The sequence below is a fragment of the Phallusia mammillata genome, chromosome 2, assembly GCF_965637545.1.
Source record: "Phallusia mammillata chromosome 2, kaPhaMamm4.hap1.1, whole genome shotgun sequence".
Lineage (NCBI taxonomy): Eukaryota > Metazoa > Chordata > Ascidiacea > Phlebobranchia > Ascidiidae > Phallusia > Phallusia mammillata.
The window spans coordinates 12,913,897-12,941,201 of NC_137253.1; the positions used below are offsets into that span (position 1 = coordinate 12,913,897).

The 27,305-nt window shown below is 36.8% G+C and overlaps 3 protein-coding genes and 2 long non-coding RNA genes across 6 annotated transcripts; 2 read left to right on the top strand and 3 right to left on the bottom strand.

Moving 5' to 3' along the window:
- Window positions 1–206: 206 nt before the first annotated feature.
- Window positions 207–2,050, top strand: LOC145214006 (uncharacterized). Its single transcript, XR_013856950.1, has 2 exons — window positions 207–840; window positions 922–2,050. It is a non-coding gene; the product is annotated as an uncharacterized LOC145214006 (long non-coding RNA).
- Window positions 2,051–2,544: 494 nt separating this feature from the next.
- LOC145212481 (uncharacterized) lies at window positions 2,545–3,373 on the bottom strand. The gene is made up of 2 exons (XR_013856717.1): window positions 3,149–3,373; window positions 2,545–2,975 (listed from the first exon to the last, which is right to left on the bottom strand). It is a non-coding gene; the product is annotated as an uncharacterized LOC145212481 (long non-coding RNA).
- A 548-nt stretch (window positions 3,374–3,921) lies between these two features.
- Window positions 3,922–7,588, top strand: LOC145212471 (cysteine-rich with EGF-like domain protein 2). The gene is made up of 8 exons (XM_080080601.1): window positions 3,922–4,165; window positions 4,503–4,696; window positions 4,772–4,821; window positions 4,887–4,925; window positions 4,995–5,047; window positions 5,110–5,236; window positions 5,307–5,507; window positions 6,315–7,588. The coding sequence occupies exons 1-8, from the start codon at window positions 4,043–4,045 to the stop codon at window positions 6,866–6,868; spliced, it is 1,341 nt and encodes a 446-aa protein (XP_079936727.1). The 5' UTR covers window positions 3,922–4,042; the 3' UTR covers window positions 6,869–7,588.
- Window positions 7,589–8,043: 455 nt separating this feature from the next.
- On the bottom strand, window positions 8,044–23,944 carry LOC145212465 (uncharacterized). Of its 2 annotated transcripts, XM_080080594.1 has the most exons (22): window positions 23,840–23,944; window positions 22,241–22,439; window positions 21,181–21,316; window positions 20,855–20,963; window positions 20,546–20,687; window positions 20,111–20,239; window positions 19,353–19,499; window positions 18,416–18,630; window positions 18,038–18,216; window positions 17,373–17,546; window positions 16,793–17,007; window positions 15,741–15,954; window positions 15,230–15,409; window positions 14,812–14,946; window positions 14,298–14,477; window positions 13,684–13,781; window positions 13,286–13,391; window positions 12,046–12,185; window positions 11,484–11,706; window positions 10,464–10,580; window positions 10,240–10,364; window positions 8,044–9,694 (listed from the first exon to the last, which is right to left on the bottom strand). In XM_080080594.1, exons 1-22 carry the CDS (start codon window positions 23,871–23,873, stop codon window positions 9,286–9,288), a joined length of 3,606 nt encoding a protein of 1,201 aa, XP_079936720.1. In that variant the 5' UTR covers window positions 23,874–23,944; the 3' UTR covers window positions 8,044–9,285. The 2 variants fall into 2 exon arrangements, with proteins under 2 accessions (XP_079936720.1, XP_079936721.1); XM_080080595.1 differs by lacking the exons at window positions 22,241–22,439; window positions 23,840–23,944 and adding an exon at window positions 21,595–21,692.
- On the bottom strand, window positions 23,933–26,979 carry LOC145212467 (oxysterol-binding protein 2-like). Its single transcript, XM_080080598.1, has one exon. It carries the CDS (start codon window positions 26,912–26,914, stop codon window positions 24,659–24,661), a length of 2,256 nt encoding a protein of 751 aa, XP_079936724.1. The 5' UTR covers window positions 26,915–26,979; the 3' UTR covers window positions 23,933–24,658.
- Between the last annotated feature and the right edge of the window lie 326 nt (window positions 26,980–27,305).

The following is a 27,305-nucleotide window of genomic DNA, read 5'->3' on the forward strand; positions in this document are numbered from 1 at the left end:
AACCGCCTAATTTAGTTCGCCCGCCAACAACATCTACAATTATTTGCTGACTGCTTTTTGACTAGGATTTTAGAAATCTTTTGTGTCATATTGATCGTTGGTGGCCTGGTGGGATGAACATATCATCAGCTTTTCCAGCCATCATGTTTATTTCACACCCAAACGTAACAACACTTGCCTTGCATCTGTAGACAGGTCACCACAAACGAAAAAAATGTGGAGAAATTGGTAATTTGAACAAGTCGATTTTTCGTTGATGCCGTGATGAGTCGCGCAGGGGTACTGAGCAGTCGTTATGAGGGCTGGACGTTGGTCAGCTGACCACGTTTACAATTGCGCTTCTGAGCATCGCAGTTTTTTTACTAACAAAGTTGTAAATATCGTTTGTATTCGAGTACGCCTTGGGTATGCCAGGCATCATATATACCGCGAACTCGGGAAATCAGGAGATAGTTTGAATGCGCAACAAACGATGTTTTGTATCCTAAATCCTATCAACATTTCAAGGTTGCCCGCCCGCATATTTCCAAAATGTTTCCGAATTCGAACAACGGGGTTTTTAAGCCAATCACAATGGAGGAACTTCGCGGGTCACGGCATCTTTTAACCAATCACAACACACCCTGCGTATCAGATTTTATTAACCAATTAGAGGACACCTTGCGTAGCAACCGGCCTTTCATCGTATTTGAAGTATGTTTAGCACAGTTTAGTGATGGTTGTAAATTGTAATAGTTACAGGAAAAAGCAATTATTTTGTTCTTTTTAACATAATAACGCTTATAAACGATTTTGGTGGCAATGGCGATGTCTATCGTTCATGAAAAAGGATTTTCTGCAGTAAGTAACCCAAAATGGATTATTATTGACTATATGGTTTTCTAACTTGAGATTTCTGACACTTTTGTCCTGTATCTACAGAAGATGTTTAAATTAGAGTAACTTTATGACCAGACTTTCCAGTAATTTTGATTGGAGACAAAAAGCAGTGGAAAGTTTCCATCTCTTGTGCTCAAATCTGATACACGTATAGTTGAAACATAATCTCACCCCAAAAGACAACCTCAAGTCTTACTCGAAACGACAAGAACAGAAAAGCCAAGACACCTTACCCAAACATTGACTGCAATTGTCTGAAAGTGACAAGCTATTGACACTCACATTTCTTTTTTGCTTGACATCAATAGCACAAAGTTATTATGCTCTTCAGCTTTTCCATGCACTTTGGTTTGAAATATATTTACTGGTTTTAACTATACTGTGCAGCGTGTACATGTAGATCTCAAAGCTGTAACATTTACCACTGGTTGTGGACATTTGGTACTAGATTAATTTCATTTTAGACACAATACATTAAATAAAAATATCATGATGTGGTATAAACTTATTTAGTATACTTCATAAATTAAGTACTTTTCCTTTGAAATGTTATGCAGTACCTATATAGTTTCCTAAATGGTGAAGTTTATAAGCTTGTTGTTCTGTTTTTATGTTTAATTAAAATTGTAGTGTTGACTACCATGGCGAATTTTATAATCAATTTGCCCTAGAAATGCTACGAAGGACCTTGCACCTGTAGAAATAGCACAATGCAACAAAAGATGGACTAAAATCGTTAGATGTTTATTTAAAAATTGTGATTACAGCCTGCATAATAAACAGAAAATGGCGACTGTAAAATTAGGTAAACATTTGGATTAATTTAGTGTAGGGTTGGGTATTATCTGGTCAAATCGAAACTATACACACTATAATGAATACATTTACAAAATGGCCCTTTTAGTTAGTAGTTAAACATTATGATCCTTGTCCATCACCACAAGTAATGAATGTAAAAGTCATCTAATATTAATTTGTTTTTAAATGTTGAACATATATTATATCACAGGATTTTCCAACTATACCACAGATCTTTTTTACACCAACAGCTGCCAGTTTGTCTGTATTTTTCACATATATATTACAAATGTAAATGGTTTTCTGGTGATATTCTATATGCTCTAAATTGATGTCATATTTTACCAAAGAATAAAGTACTTGATGATACAAATGTAATGTTGCATCTATGCTCATGGTTTGCAACAATAAGCATAAAAAAGCTTGGCAAGTTTTTTTTTTACATTTTATATAGGGTGCTGTCAATGGACAGGCTTGCCAACTGTAATTAACAGTATGCTAAGTGAAAAGGTTTTTGTTTCATCATAAATATGAAAAAGATATTATAGATACATAACCGACTTTTATACTATTTATGGTTCCAAACATGGGATTGCAAATAAATAAAACCTAAACTAGTGTAAGAAAAGATTTAATACTGAGAAAAAGTTGGTCACATACAGTGAGATAAGGAAAACAACTTTGTAAGACTGCTGCATGATTGTTTTAGGTGGTAGTTATTATGTACACTATTTTTGGGTATAAATGTTTATTATTTTAACGTCGTAAGAAAAAAACACAACAAACTCTTCTCATAATTTACTTCATACTGTAGTAGCCTTTTTTAATCTTCCATTTGTGTGAAAGCATACAACTTCATTTTGTCAATCAAGATCACTTGTGTTTTATTAGACACTTACGACAAAATTAACAACATTAACAATGGAAACAACATACACATTGGTAGTTCAAAACAACATTCAAAACTGAAAATATGTGCCTAGTGTACATTTAAGTTAGAACTGCACTGTGTACAACTAAGAAAGCTATTCATCTCTGTTAGTTAGGAACAGTTTGATGAACTGCACTGTGTACAACCAAGAAAACCATTCATCTCTGTTAGTTTGGAACAGTTTGTTGATCCCAAGGTATGGCATGCATAATTTGATAAATTGCGTTGTTCATAGGTGATTGCACTAGAGACAATGAGGCACAATACGCTTTTATTATACCATCCAAACTTGTTTGTTGTGCAGTACTCATCATATATGCATAGGAAAAAATCGACATTGATTGATTGAAAGGGATGTGTTGCTATCCTAAACAAACACATACCATTGATGAGAGAAAATATTTTGCATGAAAGCCATTTCAGACTTAATAACAATTAGTAGTGTTTAATTTACAATGCATAAAGCATTTATTGCACAGAAACCATTTTACACTCAATAAAATTATAATTTACTGTTATTCATAACCTAACGAGCGTTACCTTCATTTCAAACATCCCAAATGCATCAGTCTTTATCTTGTTCTGACCCGCAAAACGCATTTTTAAATCAAAACTGACAACAAACTTTGAATCGTTGACAACAGTCAAGTTAAAGTCACCACTTAGCAACCTAAACGTGACGTAACGACAACCCGCAGATTTCCGCTGTTGTGATTGGCTGAAAAAACCCTGTTGTTCGAATTCGGAAACATTTTGGAAATATGCTGCCCGCCCAGAGTTGGCGGTTGAGTATGTTTCATGTTGAATTGCGCAATGCGCCGAATAAATTGATAAAAAATCGATCGCTTCGAGGGCCACGTAATTACAACGGCTATGGCGGTAAAAAACGAATATATGCCAGTGTAGTACCGGTTGTTTCACGAAAGCTCTTGAAGTCGTTCAACATTTAGCATCTGGATTTGGCGCAACCTGATTGGCCGAAAAATGTACACGCGTAGCCGGCTTTGATTATCGTGATGTCAGAAATCAATAATCCCACGCCGAACACAAGTCAGTGCCAATCGTCACAATAGCTCTTTCGCGTTTATAAGCTGGCCACAGCGTTATTTGGGCAAATACTTACCGGAACAGCTTGCTAAGATTTGATTAGAAACTAGTTTTTAATCAACAGCATTGGATATAAGTTAAAACTGGAAATGTTTTTGCGGAGAACGTGCTATAAATGATCTTTTTTGTTCCGTTTTTTCGTTAGGAAACTAATTTTTAGTTGGTCCAATCACGTTGCGACAAAACGGCAAATGGCCAGCTGTTCATTTAGTGCAGAGAATGAATAATTCAGTTGTGTTCAGTTTTAAAGTGTCTGGTTGCGTTTCAGATCCCGTTTACACAGATAGTGAGTGATTTTATTGTTTGTACATAATTTTTTACTTCACCATGGACATGTCGTTTTGTAAATTACTTTTCTTCACCCTGATGGTCATTGAACTATTGTCTGCACCTGTGGCTGCAAAATCAGCCTGTGAAGGTTGTAGAGACTTGGTGCAAGGAATTTTAAAGGTGAGAAATTGTGTTTTCTTTCATCTCTTTAAAGTTGGTTGTTAAAGCTGCAGAGTATGTTTAAATAAGAACAGCCATTTGTATCAAAACCTTATCTTTATGCATTGTTTGTCGTTTGTTTTTGCTAAAAAAAACATTGAAACTTGAAGAGGGAAACTTTGCCAAACATTTCAGAAGGGTATTTACCTTAAAAATTTCATCTTTAACCTCAAGAAGCATGTAGAAATATTGTATGTGTCCATAATACCAGTTGCTTGTACAAGCATAAATGGTTGAAGAAACAAGAAAGGTTTGTTTGAAACATGGTAATTGTCTTACTGGTGTACTTTCTTCCTAGGGTTTGGATAAATCAAAGAGTAAGAACTTCGAGGGTGGAGATGTTGACTGGGAAGAGAAGAAACTAGGAAAGTACGAAACCAGTGAGACGCGACTGATTGAGGTACTGGAGGAAGCTTGTGCCAAAGATAATTTCCAATGCAACAAAATTCTTGAAGAAAGAGAAGATGATGTGGAACATTGGTACAAAAAATTGTAAGTATTTTTTAATTTGAATGCTTCACTAAAAATATAGAACAAGCAGTATTTACATATATTTTTGGTTTACAGGCAAGATAAGAAAGCATTGCATGACTACCTTTGCATTGAAACGGCGGAAGGTTTGTTACATTTATTTGTTTAAATTTTGCTGCCTGTTAATAAATCTGAAATTTTGTTTTTGCAGTTTGTTGTAATGATGATTCATTTGGCGAAAACTGCACAGGTATGATGAAGTTGCTCAGTAATAACATGACATAAAAACAAAAACTTAGGGTTCAATACATTATTGCAGAATGCCCTAAAGGCGAATCTGGTAAAATCTGTTTTGGAAGGGGCACTTGTGAGGTAAGTTTGAGGGACATTTGATTCATATGTAGATACTCCGTTAATACTAATGAATACTACAGGGAGCTGGTGATAAAGAAGGTTCTGGTAATTGCAAGTGTGATGATGGTTATTCTGGGGATTTGTGCAATGAATGTGGTGAACGCCATTTCCAAACTTTTTCCAATGATACCTATATCCAATGTTCATGTAAGTCCTTGAATTCATCCCTTCATACTGTGTTAGAAATGTATTTTTAATAACTTTGCTTCCTTTGCAGTGTGCCATGCTACTTGCCAAACATGCAGGGGTGGAAATGAGACAGAATGTGAAACCTGTCGGCCAGGATACAGGGAGGAACATGACACAGAAGACGATAAAATCATTAAATGTGTCGATGTAAATGAATGTGTTGAACAACGGGATTTATGTCCAGTCGGCCAATATTGTGTCAATACGGAGGGATCTTACAAATGTGAAGGTAAGGTTAACGTGTAAATGTGACTTAACAACCATTGTAAAAGTGTGCTTACATAAAATTTATTCAAGTTACCACTCACAAACTCTTTTAAACTGCTTAATTTTGAAAGCTGTGTTGTCAGTGTGTTTTGCAAAACTTTATAACTGCTTGTTTTGTTTTTTGTTGTCTGTGTGTTATATCATGCATGTCAATCTATATTGCAACAGAATGGGAATGCCATCCTCTGTGTGAACGTTGTTATGGCCCAACTCATGCCAACTGTTTCAGTTGCAAGCAAGGATCCATTATGAGACACCCATTTATGTGCCAAGGTTTTAAATTAGTCCACTAACAAACAGAATGGCTTAATGCCATTGTGGACTAATCAACCCAAATACCCCCTGTGCCTAAATCATGATCACAAGATTATGATGTTTACTGGTTGTATTGCAGACTGTGCCATTTCATGTTCAGCCTGTTTTGGTCCAGACTTCAGACACTGTTACAAGTGTCGACCCGGTTCAATTATGAGAATTCCGTATATGTGCCAAGGTTAATATTTGTCGCAATAGATGCTGTAGGTTCATTTCAGTCATCAGATTTAAGACACATCATGTGTTCTTTAGGAAAATCAACAAATCATTTGTATTAAACTTTACTTAAAGTCCATCTACTTATAAAGGCTGGAGAAAAAATGTAGTAAACTTACAAAACTTAGACCCATACCCATTTTTCCATGTAGTGACCCATGTAGAATTCTAACCAACGTAGACTGCATTTTTTATGGCACCACTTGCAGGAATAAACCAACCCCAATTATCACTATAGACATCGACGAATGTGCAAGCGGAGCGGTGTGCCTTGGAATGTACGAAGTTTGTGTCAATACTGCCGGGCATTACAAGTGCGAGTGTGCAAGATTTTTCCGTCGTGACCCAGTGACTGGTCAGTGCCAGCCGGATCCGGCCATATACTCACAATATGCCCCAAGGAGATCTGCCAAGAAAGAAGCAAAAACTGAAGAGGGTGAGAATGAAGAACATGGAGAAGGGATGGAGACTAACGACATGGACAGTGGATTTCATGATGAAATGTCTCATCATGAGCCACCCAGTAGCACAGACCAATGTAGTAGTAGTGACAAATGTAGCTCGGATTCTGAAGATGATGATGAGGCTTTGACTGATGAAGACATCCAGCAACTGGTGGTTGCCGTAGTGATCTGTCTTCTAGGGACAGCTGCAGCAAAAGGAAGCCTTTTATGGGGCTTTTTATTTTTCTTGAGCCTCTTTTTAACAGCTCTGTGGTGGGCATCAGATAAAACTGACCGTTTGACCTATGCACTTATCAATGCCTACACCAAAAAACCAAGGGATGCGTAGATGTAATAATGGTGCTGATTTTTCATACAAATACTGTGATTATTTTACATACTGCCATTTTTAACCTGTATCAAATGGTACGAACATAAAGTTAGCAACGCATATCTGTGTGAAACCTGTAAGATGTACGTTTTATGACAACAGTGTTATTATTCTGATTTCCTTCAATGTATGCATTCAAATCAAAGCAGTTTGAATGAATTTGTGAGTAGTGTAGCTGTAACTTATCGCCTTTTATTAAACATAATGCAGTTATCATTGTATTTTTTGCACTAATCTGTATCCATGAACAGTGAAAAAAGAGGAAAAGAAGGAAGACGAAACGAAGGAGGAAGAGAAAAAGGAAGAAGAAAGCAATGAGGCGAAAGAAGAGAAAAAGGAAGAAGAGGAAAAGAAAGAAGAATTGTAATTCCGTACAAAGCCACGTTAACAGTATGAAGCACGGACATTAGAAGCAATTGTAGAGATTCCGGAACGTTTTTGTCACGTGCCCATCGTAACGCTCGCGCCGGCGAGTCCAGTTAGTGTTGAAATTGATCAAATTACTTTTTTCCCCTTTGTCCTGCCATTCTTGTGCAATTAGACATGATTGAGCAACTGCACAAGAGCACACGTATGTGGCGACAGTAGAATCTGGTGTTATTGCTACTGGTGAGGGTTGTGGTTGATGTGTAGGTTGGAACGGACGTAAAAATAAAATTTATTTATGTTCCTACCAAAGGGTTTCGTCGTAATGAAATGTAAAGAGAAAGCAGTAGAATGTTGATAAATCATGATGAGTAAATAATAGGAGACGTGTAACACTACGTTATGTACTTCCTAGGAAAGAGTCTACTTTTATGGGTGATTCAATTTTAACATAAAAATGATGCTCTAGGTGCCTGACCCCAATCTAAGCCATACTAAGCGAATGTTCCAACTAACAAAGTTGCGACACGAAACTTCTACAGTTAAAACTGCGATTTAACTTCTACAGTTAAAACAATCTGGTGTTAAAGAATGGAAGACAAAAAATCTACAGTCACGCCATATAAGCAATATGACGACACATTACCTGGACATACTTAGCCGGGCAAAGTCTTTATACATATCAATGAAAAAGTTTTAGTTTTAGCCAAAAACGGTCAATCCTGCCACTTTCTGTAAACACAGAGTAAGTAACATATTGCAAAAAGTTTAACGTTACATTATTTATTGCACCGTCAGTATAAAATGGCAAAGTGAATATAAAATCATCCGCCACCCGATTCTACGGAGTAATGATTCGAAGTACCTGATCACGTGCAAAATCAAAGACAACCGACATGACGAACTTGAAATGCGACGAAAAATAAAAAGTGAAAAATTTTCAATTCGGGATTTAAAAAAAAGTTCAAACGCGAAAGTAAAAGTAAGTGAATGCTATCGAGTAAAATTGCTCATTCATAAAATAATCAAATAAAAAGTTGGGCAAGCGCGCATTTTCGTTTGCTAGTTAATAGTAACACCGAGGGGATATTTTCCCCTTTTGTCACCCACTAGAGCAGGGGTTCTTAACCTGGGGTGCACGCACCCCCAAGGGGTGCGAGAACTGTTCCTAGGGGGTGCGGGGATGCTGAATCATTAAGGTTGGTTAGGTATATTCTATTTTGGCAATTACAGAAGGGGGAGCGAAAATTGGTTAGTGATTTGAAAGGGGGTGCGAAAATTGGTTGGTGATTTGAAAGGGGTGCAGCAAGGAAAAAAGGTTAAGAACCACTGCACTAGAGCTAACAGACAAAATATACATTCATTGGTTTTTACGTTTTGTTTCGTCTACTCTAATGTTTTAGGCAGTTGAATTAAAATAAAACCACAGTTTAAAAATGGGAAAATTGCTTTGACAATTACATAACTCTTAAAAATAAAAAAAATCAAGTAGTATTTTTGGCGCTCTCACTTGATTGAATAAACGCCAAGTAAAACAACACAAATGTTGTTCATGTAAGATTCCTTTACAAATGCCTAAAACTGTATGTAGAAGGATTTTGTAACGTATGTATATGTTAAGTACCCTGTGCCGTGTATCATTAAAACGTACCAACCAATACGACCACAATAAAACAATTCAAAATTTTACCAAAACATTTTCCCAGACTAAATGGAATTTAGAACATAGTGTGACATTTTCATAAATGACTAGATTATTATCTTTCCAAAGTTACAGTGCCCCAAACACGAAATATGTGATAAACGCATAAGTAATGGCAATAGACAACCGGTTCTTTTTCACAAGCGCGAAAGGATTTGACTAATTCATCCTAGTTTATGCTCCCAGTCGAGCTTGATGCAAAATTAAAGGCTAAAAACACGTACCAAAGTAACAGAAGCATTTACAAAGCGCTTTGGGCCGTAAAATTCATGTTATTAAAACAAACCCACGAAAGATCCTCACTGAACTAGCTTTGGTTGCCACCGAACACATTCATAAACTTTTTCATCGCAGGCTTTTTGTCCCTGTAAGTTCTCATCGCTGTAGCTGCCGCGTTTTTCATCGCCGATTTCCATGCGTCCGTCCCACCTGAACCTCCTATCTCGCCACGTTTTAGGTCCAGTGACCTTGAACTCGACTCAGATGACCTTGAACTTGCAGCGTCGTCCTCGCTGAACTTGTTAAGGAGGTCAGACATTCGGGCTGTGGTTGGGTCCTGAAGTGCAGGCATGCTTATGCTACGGGACGCCATATTGGGTTCCGGGTCGTCTTGATACCGAAAGTCCTTGCGTATACCGTCTTCCGTCCACCACGTGAGGGCGCCAGGCTCATCACAACCACCAGCGCACGTGAGCAGAAGATTTTCGTCATTTGTCCTAAGGGTGACAAAGTTAACGATTTCAACGTTTGTCTGTTTTTCACATGACCATATCTTCGGCTCTTATCTTTTCGTTACACCACCTGTCCAATTGTCAGGTCCGCGTGTTTTCTGTGAGGTCACCCCACACACCTTGTATTTACTTTTTTCCTTGGCACTTACGTAAACCCCGTTTAAGCCCAGTTGACAAACTGTACTTCTGATAACAACAGTAATTCTCGAAACATCTGTACTAAGATGCATTCTGTATACATAAGTTCTCTGGTAGTTATGCTTTAAGTAAACGTATTGTGCTATTTTACTTTGAAAACGACGTGGTATATTTCCTTGTTACACCACACATATTTTTCCTGCAGGTATAGTGTGTGTAAAAAAGGTACTAATATCTACACGGTTGTGGATCTCTCACCCAGTAAGGTATAATTTATAAGCTTATAGTCCTGTTTTGTTTTTAGTTAAGTGTTCGAGTTCGGTGTATATACCCGTTAAAGTATTAATATTTCGGCTACAATATTGCAATATATGTGTGGCGATTTAAATTACCTTGATTGAATAATGTAGCGGACCGGTTTCGAAGTGGGCGATTTGATAAAGATTAGCATGTTCTCCAAACTCTCCTCTTCCTGGCTCTCTTCATCCACACCCTCTTTCGTAACTCGTTTTACAACCTGAAATCATTTATATAACAGTTATATACAAACTCACTTGGGTAGGACCTATTTAATATTAAGTGCATTTAATATCTCGGGAGTAAATAAGTGTCTTACGGTCTCGTAAACTTTGATGTTTCCCTTCGATGTTCCAACCCACAGTTTGCCGTTTGATGAAACGAGCATTGAGAAAATACGTTCAAATTGAAGGTTAGCTGGACCAGGCTCTTCTGGCTGTAGAGACACAAACAACATGTGAACACAAGTCGTACAAATCCCACATCAGAAACATTTTCAGTTGAAGTTATTTTTCAGTGTGTCTATAGCAGTGGTTCTCAACCTTTTTGCCTTTGCGGACCCCTTCCAGTACTGTCAAGCTAATCGCGGACCTCTTTGAAGGTGTTGGTATTTTTGTCCTTTTTTATTAAGCAACCCAAAAAAGGTGCAGAATATACCAACCACGTTTGGTCCAGGACCAAAATTTCAATCACTTTGACTGGGCTGCGACATCGGAACTCAATAATAGAGAGCCATTACACTGTGATGTGACGATGTTTGCCACTGAAAATTTACCTCTGTTGCATCACAATGGGGTTAAAATGTCACAATGCATTTTGGTTTGTCGCGTATGAAAAACGATTTTAAACAAGTTTCATGCTATTTTGAAACGCCGAGGCATATTTTTTAAATAGCGCTTTATCAATATCGTTGTCTGCAAAATTAGGAAGTTGTCGCGGACCCCCGGTTGAGAACCACTGCTGGTCTATAGGCAAAGATAAATATGTTACACGATCAAAAGCAATGCGAGGAAAAATGATATTGTCATATTCTACACAAAAGATGATATTTTCTCATGAGATTATAGCAAAAATATTTTTAATTCCTCTTTTTTAGACATATTTCACCATTTCGCTTCAGTGTTATAGTAAATAAAACTGTGATGTACTTAAAAAGGGTAGCAATGCACTGTTATAGATTATAGATAGCAGTAGAAAACTGTATACATATTTGCAAAACTAAACGCCTTGGTATATTTATGACAAATACAAGAAAACTTTTTCGCTGTAACCCTAACGTAAGTTCAAGCTAAGTTATTGTCTCTATCTTCTATAACAAAAATCAGTGACCAAATCTTACCGTCATTGGGTATAATGGGGAAAGATGAGTATCCTTTACTATGTCATACACCAGCACAGGAGGTCCGTTGTACACAGATGCATTGCGCAGTTGGAGAACGCTGCTTCCCCGGGTTGCCACCCACACCAGACGACGATCTGGCTCGTTGGCATAGCAACGCACCATATGCGACACTTGAACCATAGTGGTGGATATGAGGAAAAATCCATCTGTCTCGTAAGTCCTAAACAATGCATTTTTTAACAGATGAAAAATTTACCATAACAATCATAAATCATATATTTAGACAAACTTTTTGCGTGATTTTGCTGCAACAAAAACGTGCTTTACGTCAAACATTTTTGGGTAATAACTGCGGATTTTGAAAAATAAATAGGTATCAGCGATTTGCACATTGAAACACTGCAACTTCTGTCACACTAATTTTGACTGGCGTAAAGTTAAGTCCTTCACAACTTTAAATGTTTGTACGAATAAATTTCATATATTGTACATAGCACAGATAGCACAAATACCACTTTGAAGTAGAGTGGGATGTGAAAACAAAACATATATCACTTACTCTGTGTTAATGACATAGATTGCTGGGCCAGATGCGACCCACAGTAAATTTGCTTCTGGTATTGAACACATGCTACTTGTTGGTCGTTTGCTCAATTCGATGCTGTCTTTATGAACCGGTTTCCTTTTCGCGTCCTCGACCTGTAAGCCAAGATACAATGTTGTCCTACTTTCACATTGTTCAGTTTTTTTCTGCATTTGCCAGAGCTGTTATGACGTCACGCACACGCAAAACCAAAAATTATATCAAAAGCCGCTATTTAAAAAATGTTTTAGACTTTTAGAAGTTACAAATATATAAAAAGCTCATCAATCATGAAAAAGTTGTTGGTTTATCTGTGTCGTAACCTAGTTTTGACTGGAACGGATTGAACGTTTCAAGTACGTTTTTTAGAAATAGGGAGAATCAAAAACGTCTGTACGTGATACTGAGTACTCGAGTAATGGCTCGGAACGCCAAATCCACAAAGCAATGTTCCAACATTCATATTCTTAATTGAGTTAAACATATTACTGAAGAAAATGAAAAAGACCCCAAGCGAGTCTATGAAGCCGCTGTTTTTTCCCCATTTAATTTTATTCTTAATTTAATTTCAAGACCGGTTTACACTTTCCGCATTTCCAATAAAGACCGCGTGGACTTGTAACGACCAGATACGGAGATGAGGTTAACGTCCACGTTACTGATTTCACGTCAAGTTTGTCCCACGTAAAAGTCCGGTATTACACGGGTTTTTCCAAAAAACACGGCATTTTTAATTATAAGACCCATTAGCCGTTAGACAGGGTTAGGTAACATCGGTGCGATAAACCGCATGTTTTGAGTGGATCTTTTTTTACAGCCAATCAAATATTAGACGTAAATTTATAGCAAAGATTTGGCCAAACAAAATTTTCTCTGTAACATTTTTCAGCAATTTCTTGCTACAATACTTCGAAGGCCAGAAGTGTCAACTAATTGTGCAATAGATTAAAGTACTCAATAATTGGAAGGGCTTTGTGTACTTTTGTAAACGGCGACCGAACTAAACCAAATAACGAGCCATTATTCTGTTGGAAGCACTGCTTTAAGTGCAGCTATTACTATTATTTGCAAAATGCGTTTTTTTTTTCAAGTATATATTTTCAAGTACACCGTGTCGTATTTTACAACTATAGTTTGAGTATACTCATACTTTTTCTGGATGCAAAATAAAGTTTTTGTGTGACAAGATTGTTTAGTCATGCAGCCATTATCCTACCTGTAGTATATGAAGCTTTCCGTCGCAGGTTCCAACAAACAAAACGTCATCGATCAGCGTCATACAAAGAACTACGTCAGACAGCGACATGCTCCAACTCACAGGACTGCAAAGAAAAAGTTATAAAAATATTTTGTTGAAATCTCACAGTTGTAAGTAAAATCGTAAGTGTTAAATACTAGAAGACCGTTGAGAACACTGGGCATGGTCTTGAAAAGTAACTTAATCAAATGATGCAATTAAGCTTTTATTTTATAAATTCATTACTTCGTAGTAATTGCACATCAGTATTTTTGCACTTTTGTACGATTTGCATAAAAGGATTTCTAATAGGATGCTATGTAGAAAAGTGGATGACTCATGCAAAGCGAGAATATAAACCAAAACAAGAAGAAAACCTTTCACTGAGCGAATATGCTTGAAGCTTTCGAGAAAACAGTCCCACCACGATGACGTCATCGGTAATAAGGTGTACGCACATGACCCGACTAGTGATCTTTAAGAAATACTTGTTTTAAGAATTTTAATGTTTCGTGCAACAATAAGTAGAATGGAAGGTAATAATCTGATTCACACATCAAACAACTTGTACAGCTTTTTTTGAAAAAAACAACAACAACAAACAAATGCAATGACAAAGTGCAAGAAAAATGTCTAAGGAACAAATTATTTTCTGTTGATTTGAGCAGAACGTAAAAGCAAGATGGACGGGACGATATCTAACAATTTGTGTTTATAACCAGCAATGACATGTTTCAGGACAAAGCTGGAAACAAGTAAAAATATTCGAAAAAATCGAAATATAACAAAAGGTTCGGCCCCTAGGTTCAATATTTAGTATAATTTTTCGTCCAACTGGTTTAGAGTTTCAAAAAATTTACACCAGTTGGACGAAAAAATACTAAACAAGTATTACAAATCGCCGTAAAAATAATTAAATCGCAAACAATGTATCTTAGCTGATTCATTCAAATCCTAAGCTGACACGTGACAGTGTTACCTATGCTCTTACCGGCATGGCAAGTTTCTTTAGTGAGCTCTGTTCAAAGTCGGCTTCGAAAACTTGCGAGTTTTGTGCCAAACTGCAGTTGCCACTCAGAAGCACGTGACCTCCATTGACGTCATTCAGGTTGAGGCCGCAGTCAAAGGACCACGAGAGGTCATCTCCTTTGCCTTCATCGAATTGCTCAAACTACAAAAAAGCAAAGTGAAGATACAGGCCTATTGTACGTATTTATAACCAACACGTACAACCATAGCGCACTTTATCACATATATTGTCCTGAAGCCTAAGCAGTTGAGATTAACGTCTTGAAAAATAATCTTCTTACAACAGTTGGCCAAGATACTTATGAAATACTGAAATGAGCCCCTAATATTTATGCAGACCAGAAATCAAGGTACACTCATATATAAACCAAAATAAGCCAGCATTTGGGAACCCGACCTCAATAGGCCTGGTTTACTATGATCAAAAACAGATTTTTTATTGTATATGTCCATTTAACAATTATCTATTTCGGTACCAGAATCATTCTTTCGTCAAACTCTCGTCTCTGTTTCATTTTTTCCTCATGTTTGTCAATGAGGTCAGCTTCAATATATCCTCTCTGCTCCTCAATGTCATCAAAAAATGGAAAATTTGAAAGGTTAAATGAATCCTGAAGCAAAAGTTGGTAATGCTATAAGTTAACGCTAACAACAACACTTTGACCACACAGAAATGTTTTTAACGCTGATGTCTCGTCATGAGTTTTGTCACAAAGTCATGTAATTTCATACAAAAGTGCCTGAGGGTATATGTCTACCTTTTCGAATTGATCCATATTAATCAAACAATACTTATTGACCTAGTACTTTGTATCACTTAGCCATAGCTAATTAAAGGTTCATCCTCATTTCTGCAGATATCATAGTCCAGACATAACCTGACAATTACTGTACCTTGATAAGTTGTTTTCTGTGGTAGCAGAGTTTTGGTATGTTCTTAATAGCATGAAGAAGTTGAGATGGATCATTTATTTCTAAAAGTTCATGTTCAAACTGCTTGATAATTCCACAGGCTACACGAAACATTGCTTCATGACCATGTGCAAGAAAACAGTCCCAAACACGAATCACAGTCTGAAAACAATTGTAGGTTTACTGGAAAAACAATGCCATATTGAAGTAATGTGATGCTATGTCAGGCTAACAAGTCTACCAACGATATTACAATTTCCAGTAATAATGACATGTCTATGTTAAATCTAATGTAGCACTGATTCTTTTTGGGACAAGCAAAGCCAAAAGAAGATTTTGTTCTACAGTTTGAATGGATAAAGTCACAATGCTTAATATTTTAGGATTAGTTGAAGTTTTTTAAATCATAGACTTGGGTTTTGTTTGATTTGTTATGGTTTAAGAATTAGCTGCTCCTATAGAAGATTTAATAATCTACAGTAGCAGTAATCACCCGAAAAGGCAGGCAGTCAAAGTACAGGCCCAAAAACCATCCGGTAGTTACTGCAGCAAGATCAACCTCAGGAAACCTCTGTAAGTGCTGACTAAAACGTGGAAGGACTTGTTGCAGTATTTCTTGCAGCATGTATTGATCAGCGAGAAGACCAGAAAGTCCATTGTGATAATAATGAGGCGGAAAAAGGCGCTCAGTGACAGCAACAAGAAACCTGAACAGATGTGATATTTAATATAAGTTTAATGAGGTTACAGGTTTTGTGTGAACAAAAATGCACAACAGAAAAATGCCCAATTTTACAGATTTAACACCATAGGCTAAACCAGTGGTTCTTAACCGGTGGGAAATTTCCCACTAGTGGGAAATTTAATGTTTTCAGAGGGAAATTATCTAAGTCAGGAAACAAAACTCGGGCCCGAGGGTCGAACCCGGCTTTGAATTAATCGTTGAAAGTTACTTTACTAATAGTTATCCGCAAGAGGTAAGATTTCAGCAAGGCTTACAAGACACATATTAATCCAAAGGCCGTTTGTTACATCACAGACAAGACTAAAAGTATCAATGACTTTGCTATTGTGTGCAAATAAAAGCCTTTCCTTTGTTGATTATGATGCAAAAAATTACTATTGCAAGTAGAGGAGACTTTTCAAAATTCCAAAAACTTAATCTCTCACAGAAGCACTATTTAAACTAAATAAGATTGTGGTATACCTTCGGAGTTCCAGACCAAATCGCTTCACAAGATTATTTCATTAAAGAATACTTTTTTTTGTTAACGTAGGGCACAAAACATCATTATTAAAATAAAGAAGGGGGAAATTGGAAGTTGGTGGTTGACTTTAGTGGGAAACCTCACCAAAAAGGTTAAGAACCACTGGGATAAACCAAGCTTTTTCAAAATACAGACTGCCAATACCGGCCTATTAAGCTTTTTAAATTGACCCTCTGAGCTTCAGTCCAAATTATAAAACCGATGTTGAAATGCTTTTTCCATTGTTGGCCAATGGACCAAAGCAAACCAAGGGCACAGGCATGAAGTTCGTACTAACCAGAAAGCATCTTCCTCTTCTAGGAAGAGAAGACATCCCCCGGCTAAAAAGTTAAATCCCTGACAGTATCCAATTTTGGTACAGTGCATGCAAAAGGCAATCAGAACCCGGGATAATCTTTCTTGCAAGGGTGAGCCTTCCAACATAAAGTCACGGTTGGCTGGCATTGTTCGAGGAACATCCATCGCTATTTGCTTCAAAGTTTTGGCAAATTCCTGCACGCCAAAAGTAAAATATTGAGACGACAGTATGATGGCTTATAAACACAAAGTCATTGCTAGCTGTATAAACATGTTCTGGGCAATGACTTATTATTAGTTTAAGCATCAAGCTGACAGAGGGCTCCTATTTTATGTTTAGTGCTTTATACAGTGGTATTTTGTAGTAAGACACAAGCCCCGCACAAAAATATATTTTTTTTAACAGAAACATTTCAAATTGATTAGCACAGCCTGGATTTCTTCTTTTAATCATTAAGTTTAAAACCAACAGAAAATCTACCATAAATGTGTTGTCAAAAAATTTCAACTTAACAAAAAATTTTAACTTATTTCCGATCTGCAAAATTTCACTTTTCTACCTTATCTTCTTTCATATGATCTTGGTGCAGCAAGAGATCCTCAAAATATCCTTCACCAGCTGCGATTTTAATGTCAGCAACATAGTAATGGATCATTTTTTGCCAAATGTATGCACGATATTGTCCAGGAATTCCATTAAGAATCAGTTTGCGAAGTTGGTTTGTGACGTCAAACTAATAAAAGAAAAGAATGTGGCAATGATAAACAATTTGCATTTTATGAATTTATAACCACAAAAGACAATCAAATTTACTTTTTGCATATGAATTTTTTGCATAAGTGAAAGTAAATTTGAATATGCATGATGAAGGTAATTCCTGTCCCTTTATTTTTGAACACAATTGTTTGACTCCAGTAACTAAACTGTTTTGCATTTTTGGCTTTTGATGCCGGTGCCTACATGCATCTATATTAATGCACACGAATCAGTTACATTAAAAAAACATATGCGCACTTGAACTCAGAAAAAACATGTCCAACAAGATGTGTTATCTGCGGTCACATTTGTACGTGTTTAACAGATAAAGTGACATTCATATCCAACAAACATAAGTTACCACCATTGCAAAGTAAAAGTGAAACATACAAATTTCAAGATTCATTTTAATATAATTTCAACTTAAGTTTGGCACTTTAGTTTGCAGTCTGTTTTTTTCTGACTTACATGCTCAGAATTGTCACGGATGAAGTTTCTCCATTTATTCAGGTTTTGTGGATTGTCCTCATTGTTTTCTGTCAATGCATCAATGGAGTCACGGAGGTGTAGCGACAAATATTGAAATTGGATAGGTTCATTTGGCAAACTACGAATAAATCCAAAGGCATCAATATGTTCATGCTTTCCTGTAAACAAAATAATAAAAGTGATGCACACACATTTTTTCTATTTTGTTCTCTTTAAAAGGCAAAAAAAGATTTTTTAGGAGGCATTTATATAAAATTAAGCATTTTTTTTAACTTTTAAAAAAAACTTTTCTCTGCTAAACCTTTTTTATACAGGTGATTTTTTTACATATACATAGGGATTTATTTTGCAGCTTACCAAGTGAAGGAACTGAGCAACCCAGTACTTTGTCATTTGACATTTTCACCTCTCGCGCCAAACTTTTTAAATTTGCAATGTGCTTTTCACGTTCACTGATAACAAGCCTTGCATCATCATCAGGTTCCACTAAGGGGCGCTGTACACAACTGGCAAGAGCACCAAGATAATCCCGCTTGTAATGCTGTAGTTCAATAGCAAGTTTTTTGGCTTTGCTAAAATAAAAAAAAACATTTTTACATATTTTCAACTATAAGATACAATGATGATTGGTCACTGTTTGTATGCAGCACACCAACAAATCAACTTCTTGACATTTTTCTATTTCCATGCAAACGTTTAATAGCTTAGCGTCCATTATTGGATTTGGCTAATTTTACACACCCAGCACCAGCTTCCAAGTATTGATTTAATGCACATGTTCGTCTACGTATTAATGTTAGGCCTAATTTTGCAGCAGATGCTGTAATGACGATCTTTTTTCACAAACTATTACTTTCATATGTCCATAGGTTGGCAACTGTTTCAACAAAGCATCACAATTTTGGAAAATGACTTCTTTGACACTATTTTTGTGTGTGATAGAGCTGATTTAAATAGAATTCAGAAAAGAAATACATCATAACAAAGTGAACAAAACAAAAGTAATAGTTTTGATAATATTAAACAGTCTTAAAATACAAACTTTCGAAATCTACAAAGGTATAATGGCAGAAATCAGTTACAGAATTATTGTTGATTTTTTTTTTGTATTGTTGAAAATCCTGTGAAATATACAGTGTGCATGCTTTTTTTGGTTTTGTAAACTGCTTGCATAACAGTGATGTAACATTGTATGGGTGGCCAAGCTACCACATGACTGCTTGCGACATCATCTGACTCATAACCATGCATTTCATTCCAAAAAACAAAATTACTTAAATTTCCATTTGCTTACTTTTGTTGTTGTTGGGTATTTTTCTGGGATTTATTAAACATATCGTGTAACTTGAGTACTTCCTCATTTAGAAGTGCATTTTGGTCTCTATATGACTTGAGTTGTTCCTCAATCGACTTGTATGCCTCAGTTTGCTCCAAAGACAAGCTGCCAATTGACAAAATCTGTTTACTTGCGGTTTTGGCAATTAAATAAGATATCACAGTGTCAACAGTGCAAAGGTCCATACATGGGACAGCGCTCTTTAACGCTACACAGAGATAAACATAAAGACCACAAAATACAACAGTAACTGGTAAATCTCATGTTGGCATTACATGCCTGTATAGAAGGCAACCATATGTGCCACACCTTAGAAACATTTCTGTTTTCATTTATGAATATTTTTCAAAATAAAATTAATTTGTTTTTGTTTCATATTTTTAATGTATAGTCCAAGTTAAAGAAAAACTTTTGTGGAATGAACACAAAAAGCAATGCTCACTATCACCAGTCATTCCAGATCAGTCCCCTATCGTTTTCACACTAAGCTAGGCACACTTCACATGGTTCAGTTACAACGTCATGAAAGTTACACATGAACCTTTACTATTTGTTGAAGCAAATCTGTGACACCATAAATTTAAGACATGCTGTGCACATGTACATTGGTGGTGGTTTAGTGCTTAGAGCCAAGTTATGATCAAGTCAGCAAAGATCGCACAAATTTGACTTAATAAGCAAGTCAGCATTAACAAAACAAGATCACAAGTCCAAACCTTTCACCAGGGTCCAGTTGATCTTGCATTTCAAATAATTGTCGATCTCTGGATGCTAAGACTTCCTGGTAACTGGTAATCCTGTCTCGACACTTAGCAAGGTCCTTTTTGGTTTCGTTTAACTCCTTTCTGCAAAAAAATCGGTTGAAATACATTCTGTGTATGTTGGATCCATGCAGGGGCACTTCTTACCAAAACTGCTACACACTAAAGGCAACAAACTTACAGGCATAAACTAAGCATTCTGTTTTAAACTAAGCAAGGATCAATCATGAAAGCAAACAGCTTTAGGTACACAATTCACTGTTTTTAAAAACCGTAACCAGAAACTAATAAGCCAGAATGTTTGTGTAAAACATAATGTTTTGACAGCAACTTGTGTCACTATAAACAGGAAACAGCCTTAAAATGATTAAGGGTTGCATACAGACATACGTTAGCATTGTCAACTTGTTCGTTTCTTCGATGTTAACAGCCGATGGTGACAATGTATCACCATCCCATTCATAGTCATCAAATGTGCTTGAAGACAAGGAAAACTTGCTTGATCGCAGAGGATCATCAAAAACAGCATTATCTACAAGTAAGTAAGGCAAAGCTATCACAACCACACAAACAGAACAAAAAATACATTGTTGACACAAACAAAACAGAAAACTTTAATGAAAACAATTAAATCTAAGGTAAGTTGCTCCTGTTAAATGCTGTTTGGTTGAGTTTAAGGGTATTTAAGTAGCTTGGTACCTTCAGATGCTGTGTGTGAATTTTCATGATTTGATATGCTTCCATTTTTTTGGTTGGTTGCTGCCCCACCCTCACTAAGGTTTGGTGGAGGCAGGCGCTTCCTTTCATTCTGTCGAATAATAATAATAAGACTTAAACTTTGTCAACCAATAGCACAACTGAAGGTTATAACAATAGTGTGAATGTTTCAAAACCGAGAAGCCCAAACAATGGTCTTTCAAGACAATGCAACTAATTCAGGGAGAACGAAATCCAGTTTAAAGTAAATTAAAGATTTGCAATCAAATTTGGGACATTCAACACACAACACATTGCCAAAAAATTACCACATGTTGTTTCATTGCTTTTTTGCCTGCAATCAGTTTCTCCTCCTGTCCTTGAAACATAGTTCTCTGGGCTTGTATTGATGAGACCCATAACGCCACTTCAGCTGACTTGTCAAGTGTAAACGTAACATGATCCCTGCAAGAATGCACCATGTTTAGGCACATATACACATATGCCTTTCTCACACTTCAAAGAGTTCAGTTTACACAACAAAAAGCAACAAAGATGCATCAATAGAGTTTCACCAAGCTTAGTCAAGGTAAATATTATTTAATAATAGTTCAGATACTGTACACCAGACACAGTTTAAAACGGTGTACATTCCTTTAAGAATGAAACAGCACTTATATAACACAAAGTCATCTAAAACCACAATCTATACATAACTTAAAAAGGTTTCAAAGTAACTAAACTTTTTCAGATGTTTAATACTTGAACATCTACAGCTGGGCTACTCAATTAGTTTTGTCAAAGGTCCAGATAGAAAAGGTAAAAATTACCAAAGGTCCGGACACTTCTGTCAGAAATACAAATGCAGTATGTCTTAGCAAATTTTGGTCATGGCTAATGGGGAGAATCGCGGTCAAAAATGAAAGCTTGAACTGGGCACTAAACATGATTTTACTCCCTGCAAGAGTATACTGGCACACCATCATACAGAGTACATTTTATCTGGTTTTGCAGGATTGCTTCATAAGGTAATGATTTAAAATTCAGTTTATCACATCACAGATACAATTGTGTGCAAACAATCATCACTTTGTTAATTGTATAGTAAAATAATCAACCATTTTTCATCACAGTTGGACAATCTGAACTCACATAAGATTTTGGCAAAGCTTTAGGCTCCGTGCAGATTAATTGCTATGTGTACCCCAGTTTAAAAACTGCCTCTCCTTAGCAATGTTTAGGTAGTTAACACACAAATGATATTTTAGAATAGGTGTTGCCATAAACAAAAGACTATCGAGGTCCACATCCAACCCATCAAAGGTTCGGATATGGACCACGGTCCACCATTTGAGTAGTCCTGATCTACAGAAAACCAACACTAAGTACCTGGATTTTTCCCCAATTAGTTCAAACTGTTTCGTTGAATCTTGGCTAAAGATCACAGCAGAATGTTGGACATTGAACGAAACTTCTGGATGGTCATAATCAATGTGGGTTTCATCTTTAAATCCAAATATCAAACACTCGTCGGTGAGGATGAAAAACAGTTTGGGATCACGCAAACCAGCCAAACGACCAACAATGCCTTCGAGTTAAGACAGGATACCATTAAAAAGCAAGTCTGACTAAATATTCTGTTGTTGTTTGAATTGCACAGAATGGATAAAGTAAGAATATGCATTGCTCTTTTCATACACATATTGAAAAGTTTTCATTTGCACAAATCAACACAATCACTTTGTGATTTAATAAATGCAATGATATGAAACCAACTAGAAGGGTGGCTTAGCACATTTTGTTGTTGCATTTACACTATAACCTATTTTAAAACATTAATATATTTCCTATGCTTATTTTGTATTGGGTCCCATATTAGCCATTGTCTTTTATAACCTTAGTCGTTTCTGCAGGCAAAAACTCACGGGTCCCCACAAATGCAAAGCTGAAAATAATGCAATTCAAGAGATAACCATGAGAAAGTCGGGTGTTGTAAGGTAAAACACAGTGATCGGCACTGGGCTTAAATAATAATACTATGTAGAATACCAACTATAAAATTAGATTCACCCCAGATATTGTTTGAAGTAAGTCCTATTTAACGTTTTAAAAAACTGACCCATTTTAGGGAGCTAGTAGGGTAACTAATTGGGTTCGACACACAAACTAAGAAATATATAAAAACCACAATGACTCAATCAATAGTACTGCAAAATTTCAGCCCAATCCACCAATGTTTAAAATTTCGACCACTAAAGGTGTTTTAAGCAACAACCGTTAATGTTTCTGACATCATAGGGCTGTTAACAAGCCCCTAACTGCCATGGCACAAAAACGTCCACCAAACAACCCACCAACGAGCAACATACAACTGGTTGCCCTTGTAACACTATTGAGCAACAGAAATCTTTCGTTTGTGGTGCCCAGTAACATACAAATACGTTTTACACTTTAGGGGCTTGTGGGGTAAATGTTAGGACTACAGGGTTGAACACAACAATCGACACCTATATAAGAAATCCAAATTTCAGCCAATTCTGACACTGTTTAAAAACTCACCCATTTTAGGGGGCTAGCGGGGTAAATACTGGGGTTATTAACAAAAACAAAGTGGGATGCACATCTACATGAATATATCTACCATCTGTGTAAATTTCAGCCAAATCCATCAAACATTTGATGGAAAAACGAGTTGGACAAACTTTGGGTAAAAACACCCATTTTAGGGGGCTAGCGGGGTAAATACTGGGGTTATTAACAAAAACAAAGTGGGATGCACATCTACATAACTATATCTACCATCTGTGTCAATTTCAGCCAAATCCATTAAACATTTGATGGAAAAACGAGTCGGACAAACTTTGGGAAGAAAAAAAACAAAGAAAAAAAACAAACAATTTGAGTAAAATCAATATGTGTCCCCTTCAAGGAAGGGGACCCATAATAAATAAGCACAAATAACATGTATATAAACAGATAATTCCATACCTCCCTTTTGTCTGTAGGACATCCATCCTCTCATTATGACATAAAGCACAGTTGGTTGTGATCATACCATGGACCTAGTTTTAATCTACAAACCTAAACAGGCACATAAAAGAATTGTTGTCGTAATACTTGTCTGTTTTGCAAAAAAAGGTAATTTACCCTACATATGCACTAAGCAACAGCACAAATGTCAGTTATAGTTAAATATATAGTACAAAATTTGGTGGCAATATGGCTGCAGAAGCTTTGCTACAGGGCATTACATTTTTAACACATTATTTGTCAAAAAAGTAGTCATGTATAATTAAATGTTTTGCTGGTTACAGCAAGTATATTCGGCAACAAAAAACAATATTATTTTTTGCACCCTTTTTTAAACACATTTCATGCTACTAAAATAGGAGAATAGCACAAGAACAGAAACCTTTGCCACAGTTTTAACAATTAACAGAGACGTTTATCATAAGAATTACACAAAAAGAAAAATTGTTGCCATGCAAAGCTCAACCATTAATTTATCCTTCTATCCAAACCATGACAGAAAATAAATCAGCAATGTAATCTAGCCTGGAGCTTTTTCGTCAGGAAAACAATGTTGATTATCTGCCCATTTACACAGTCACTATACCACAGCATTATATCATACTTGAAAGCTGCAATTGCAATACACATACACTTTGTTTCTACATATTTTTAAATATATATTATGTGAATAGACATGTGTCATGTCATTTATTGAACAATGGCAAAATGGGTTTAAGAACCATCACAGGGCACTATTGAGTATTGCACAATATATATAACCCAAATTGATGAAATTTAAGTGGAGTTGGCAATGGGTGTAGCAGCTTTTGGGAGTTCAAATACGACGGGACATTTTTTCCAATCCTCTGATTCCCTACAATTCCAATACTCTTTGTCATAAGTAAACATCATCTCATGAGTGAGATCACATGATTTTAGGGAAAACCAGGTAGGTTGGTAGATTTCTCCAGGTTGAGTTTGTTCTCTTCTCTTTCTTCTTGCTCTCTGAGCATCCTCTAAATTTTGCTTGAGCTCATTTGCCAAATCCCAGTTTCCATGCTCCATCATTCTTTGATCAGGTCGTAAGCGGGAGTCAGTTGGTGCCACCCCATCAACCTCCTCATTTAAAGTAATCGCAAGGTTAGAGAAAAAATACATCTTGTCAGAGCCGGGTGGAAGAGCAGATGCCATCCAAAGATTTTTTGCTGGTAGAGTTTTGTAAACAGGCTTAGACTTGTTTGCATTGTTGACACTAACAATCTTGGCACTGTCAATGCTAGAGTCCCAAGTGCCATTGATCACATAATGTGCAGTGTCATGCTTATCCATCACAATACCAGACACTTTTCTTGGAGTTTCCCTGGAAAAGTAGCTGTATGGAAAATACTTGTGCTTGCAATAGTCTCCAGTAGTATGGTTGATAATTTCAGCATCTCCTGATTGGTCGACCCACAGTTTTCCCACAATAATGTTATGAATGGTAATCATGGGCTTCTTCCAGGTATAGTGATGTCCAGTCTCATGAAACACAACATGCAGAGTCCCACCAGGCATTACATTGAGATACTTGCCTCTAAATTTGCTGGATACTGTGATTTGAGTCCAGAAGCTCCATCCAGATTTATCACTTGCATCTTTTGACTCTGCAAAAATGGCAGCAGAAGGAGGATGGTGACTGACTTGCTCACAGATCAACCTAAATCCAAGATCATCACGCCGATCCATTTCAAACGTCTCACCAAGCAGAGGATTAAAAGGCTTACCTATGCGGAAAAGGGTAGTTGCATAGCATGACACAGAGAAAGCAACAACATGTGCCATCTGTTCTTGTGAAGAGGAACATTTAGCCGCCCGATCCAATATATCTGAGTACTCAAGATCCTCTGCTAAGCGTTGCAACATTGATATTGGTTCATTGAAGTTTATAGGCATTGGTATTTTTGACAGGTCCCTTCCAATACAATTTTTCATAATGCTCCACAGGTTAATGCTGTGATTGGGTTTCTCAGGAATTTTGCTTCTCCACACCCGTGCACCACTACTTACAACTGGCACCACTTCATTGTTTGATGGACCTTCATCATTTTTCATGCTTTCTGAGTCATACGAACTTGTGCTGACACTGCTACTGGTTTTCCTATGCTCCTTAACAAACTCAGTTGTAAAGCCTTTGTCAGAAGCATCTACAAATTCATCATCCTCATCTTCAGAAAGCTCACCTTTTTTCCCACTCTCGTCACTCACACCAGGATCAGACCTTGGAGGCCCAGTCCCAGCATGAATAGCACGCTCTAAAGTGTTATGTTGCTTAGCCAAGGTTTCCACAGTTTCTTCAAGTCGCAGTCTTTGTTCCCTCTCATGGACGATTGCTTTATGCCATTTCTTTCCCTGGCCTTGTGCCAATTGCAAGAAGTCATTGCAGGCATTAATCATAGCTGTTGATGTGATTCGAAAGAGAGTCGCTCTCTCATTTACAGTTTTAATCCTTGTAGACAAAGTGTTGGGATCATTAAGCTTTGACAAGTTGTTTTCCGCAGTTTCTAACTCAGACAAAGCCCTTTGTAATGCACCACCATGCTTTGAAATAAGATCATTGCATGTTGCCAAGTCATCAAGTTTGCTTCCCAAAGTTCGAAGGGTAATTCGTAGATCATTGCGCTCCACATCCACACCAGCCAACTCTCTTCCCATACTCTCATCATTGTCCTCATCAGAAGAATCATCTGTGTCAATCATTCTTGATGCCCTTGCTTTGGCCAATTCAAGAGCAGTGATCCATCTTTGTCTTTCTACTTCTGAACTAGCTTTTAAATGAAATGTTTGTGTTCCACCATTGGATATCATAAAATTGCAAGAATCCTCTGTGACAATAAAGGCTCCTGCCAAATTAATGGTGCCCCGACAAGTATGAGCCATTTCAGCCTGTGATCTGTAATAGGAGAGAAGGCCATTGGATAGAACAAACCATCTCCGCTGGTAGCCTTTGATGTAGTTGGTCCATTTCCATAACCAGCCCTTAAAATTGTCTGACTCAGATGTTTTTTCCGACATTTTAAATGTCACTTTAAATTCGTTTGAAGAGCAATTAGGAAAAACCTGCAAAAACAAATCAAAACTAGATAACATGCTGATTAGGATACAACTACACCCGAACTATGGCCTAAAACATTAACACACCAACCACAATACACCTTCTGCAACTTTTTAGTTGGCAAATACAACAAAAAATCTTTATTGTTTTTTATAAAGATATTACCATTGTAAATCGATGATACTACCTTTGCTTACAATCAATTTGGAAATTATGCACTAAGTGGATGTCAATAACATTGCTGGTTTGCTGGCTGCTGCACTTTAACGGATTTACTGTTTTGTAGATGCCGGTCCACCTTTTTCTTTTTCATAAAATTTCACAATGAGCATTGAGCAATGATCTTTTCTG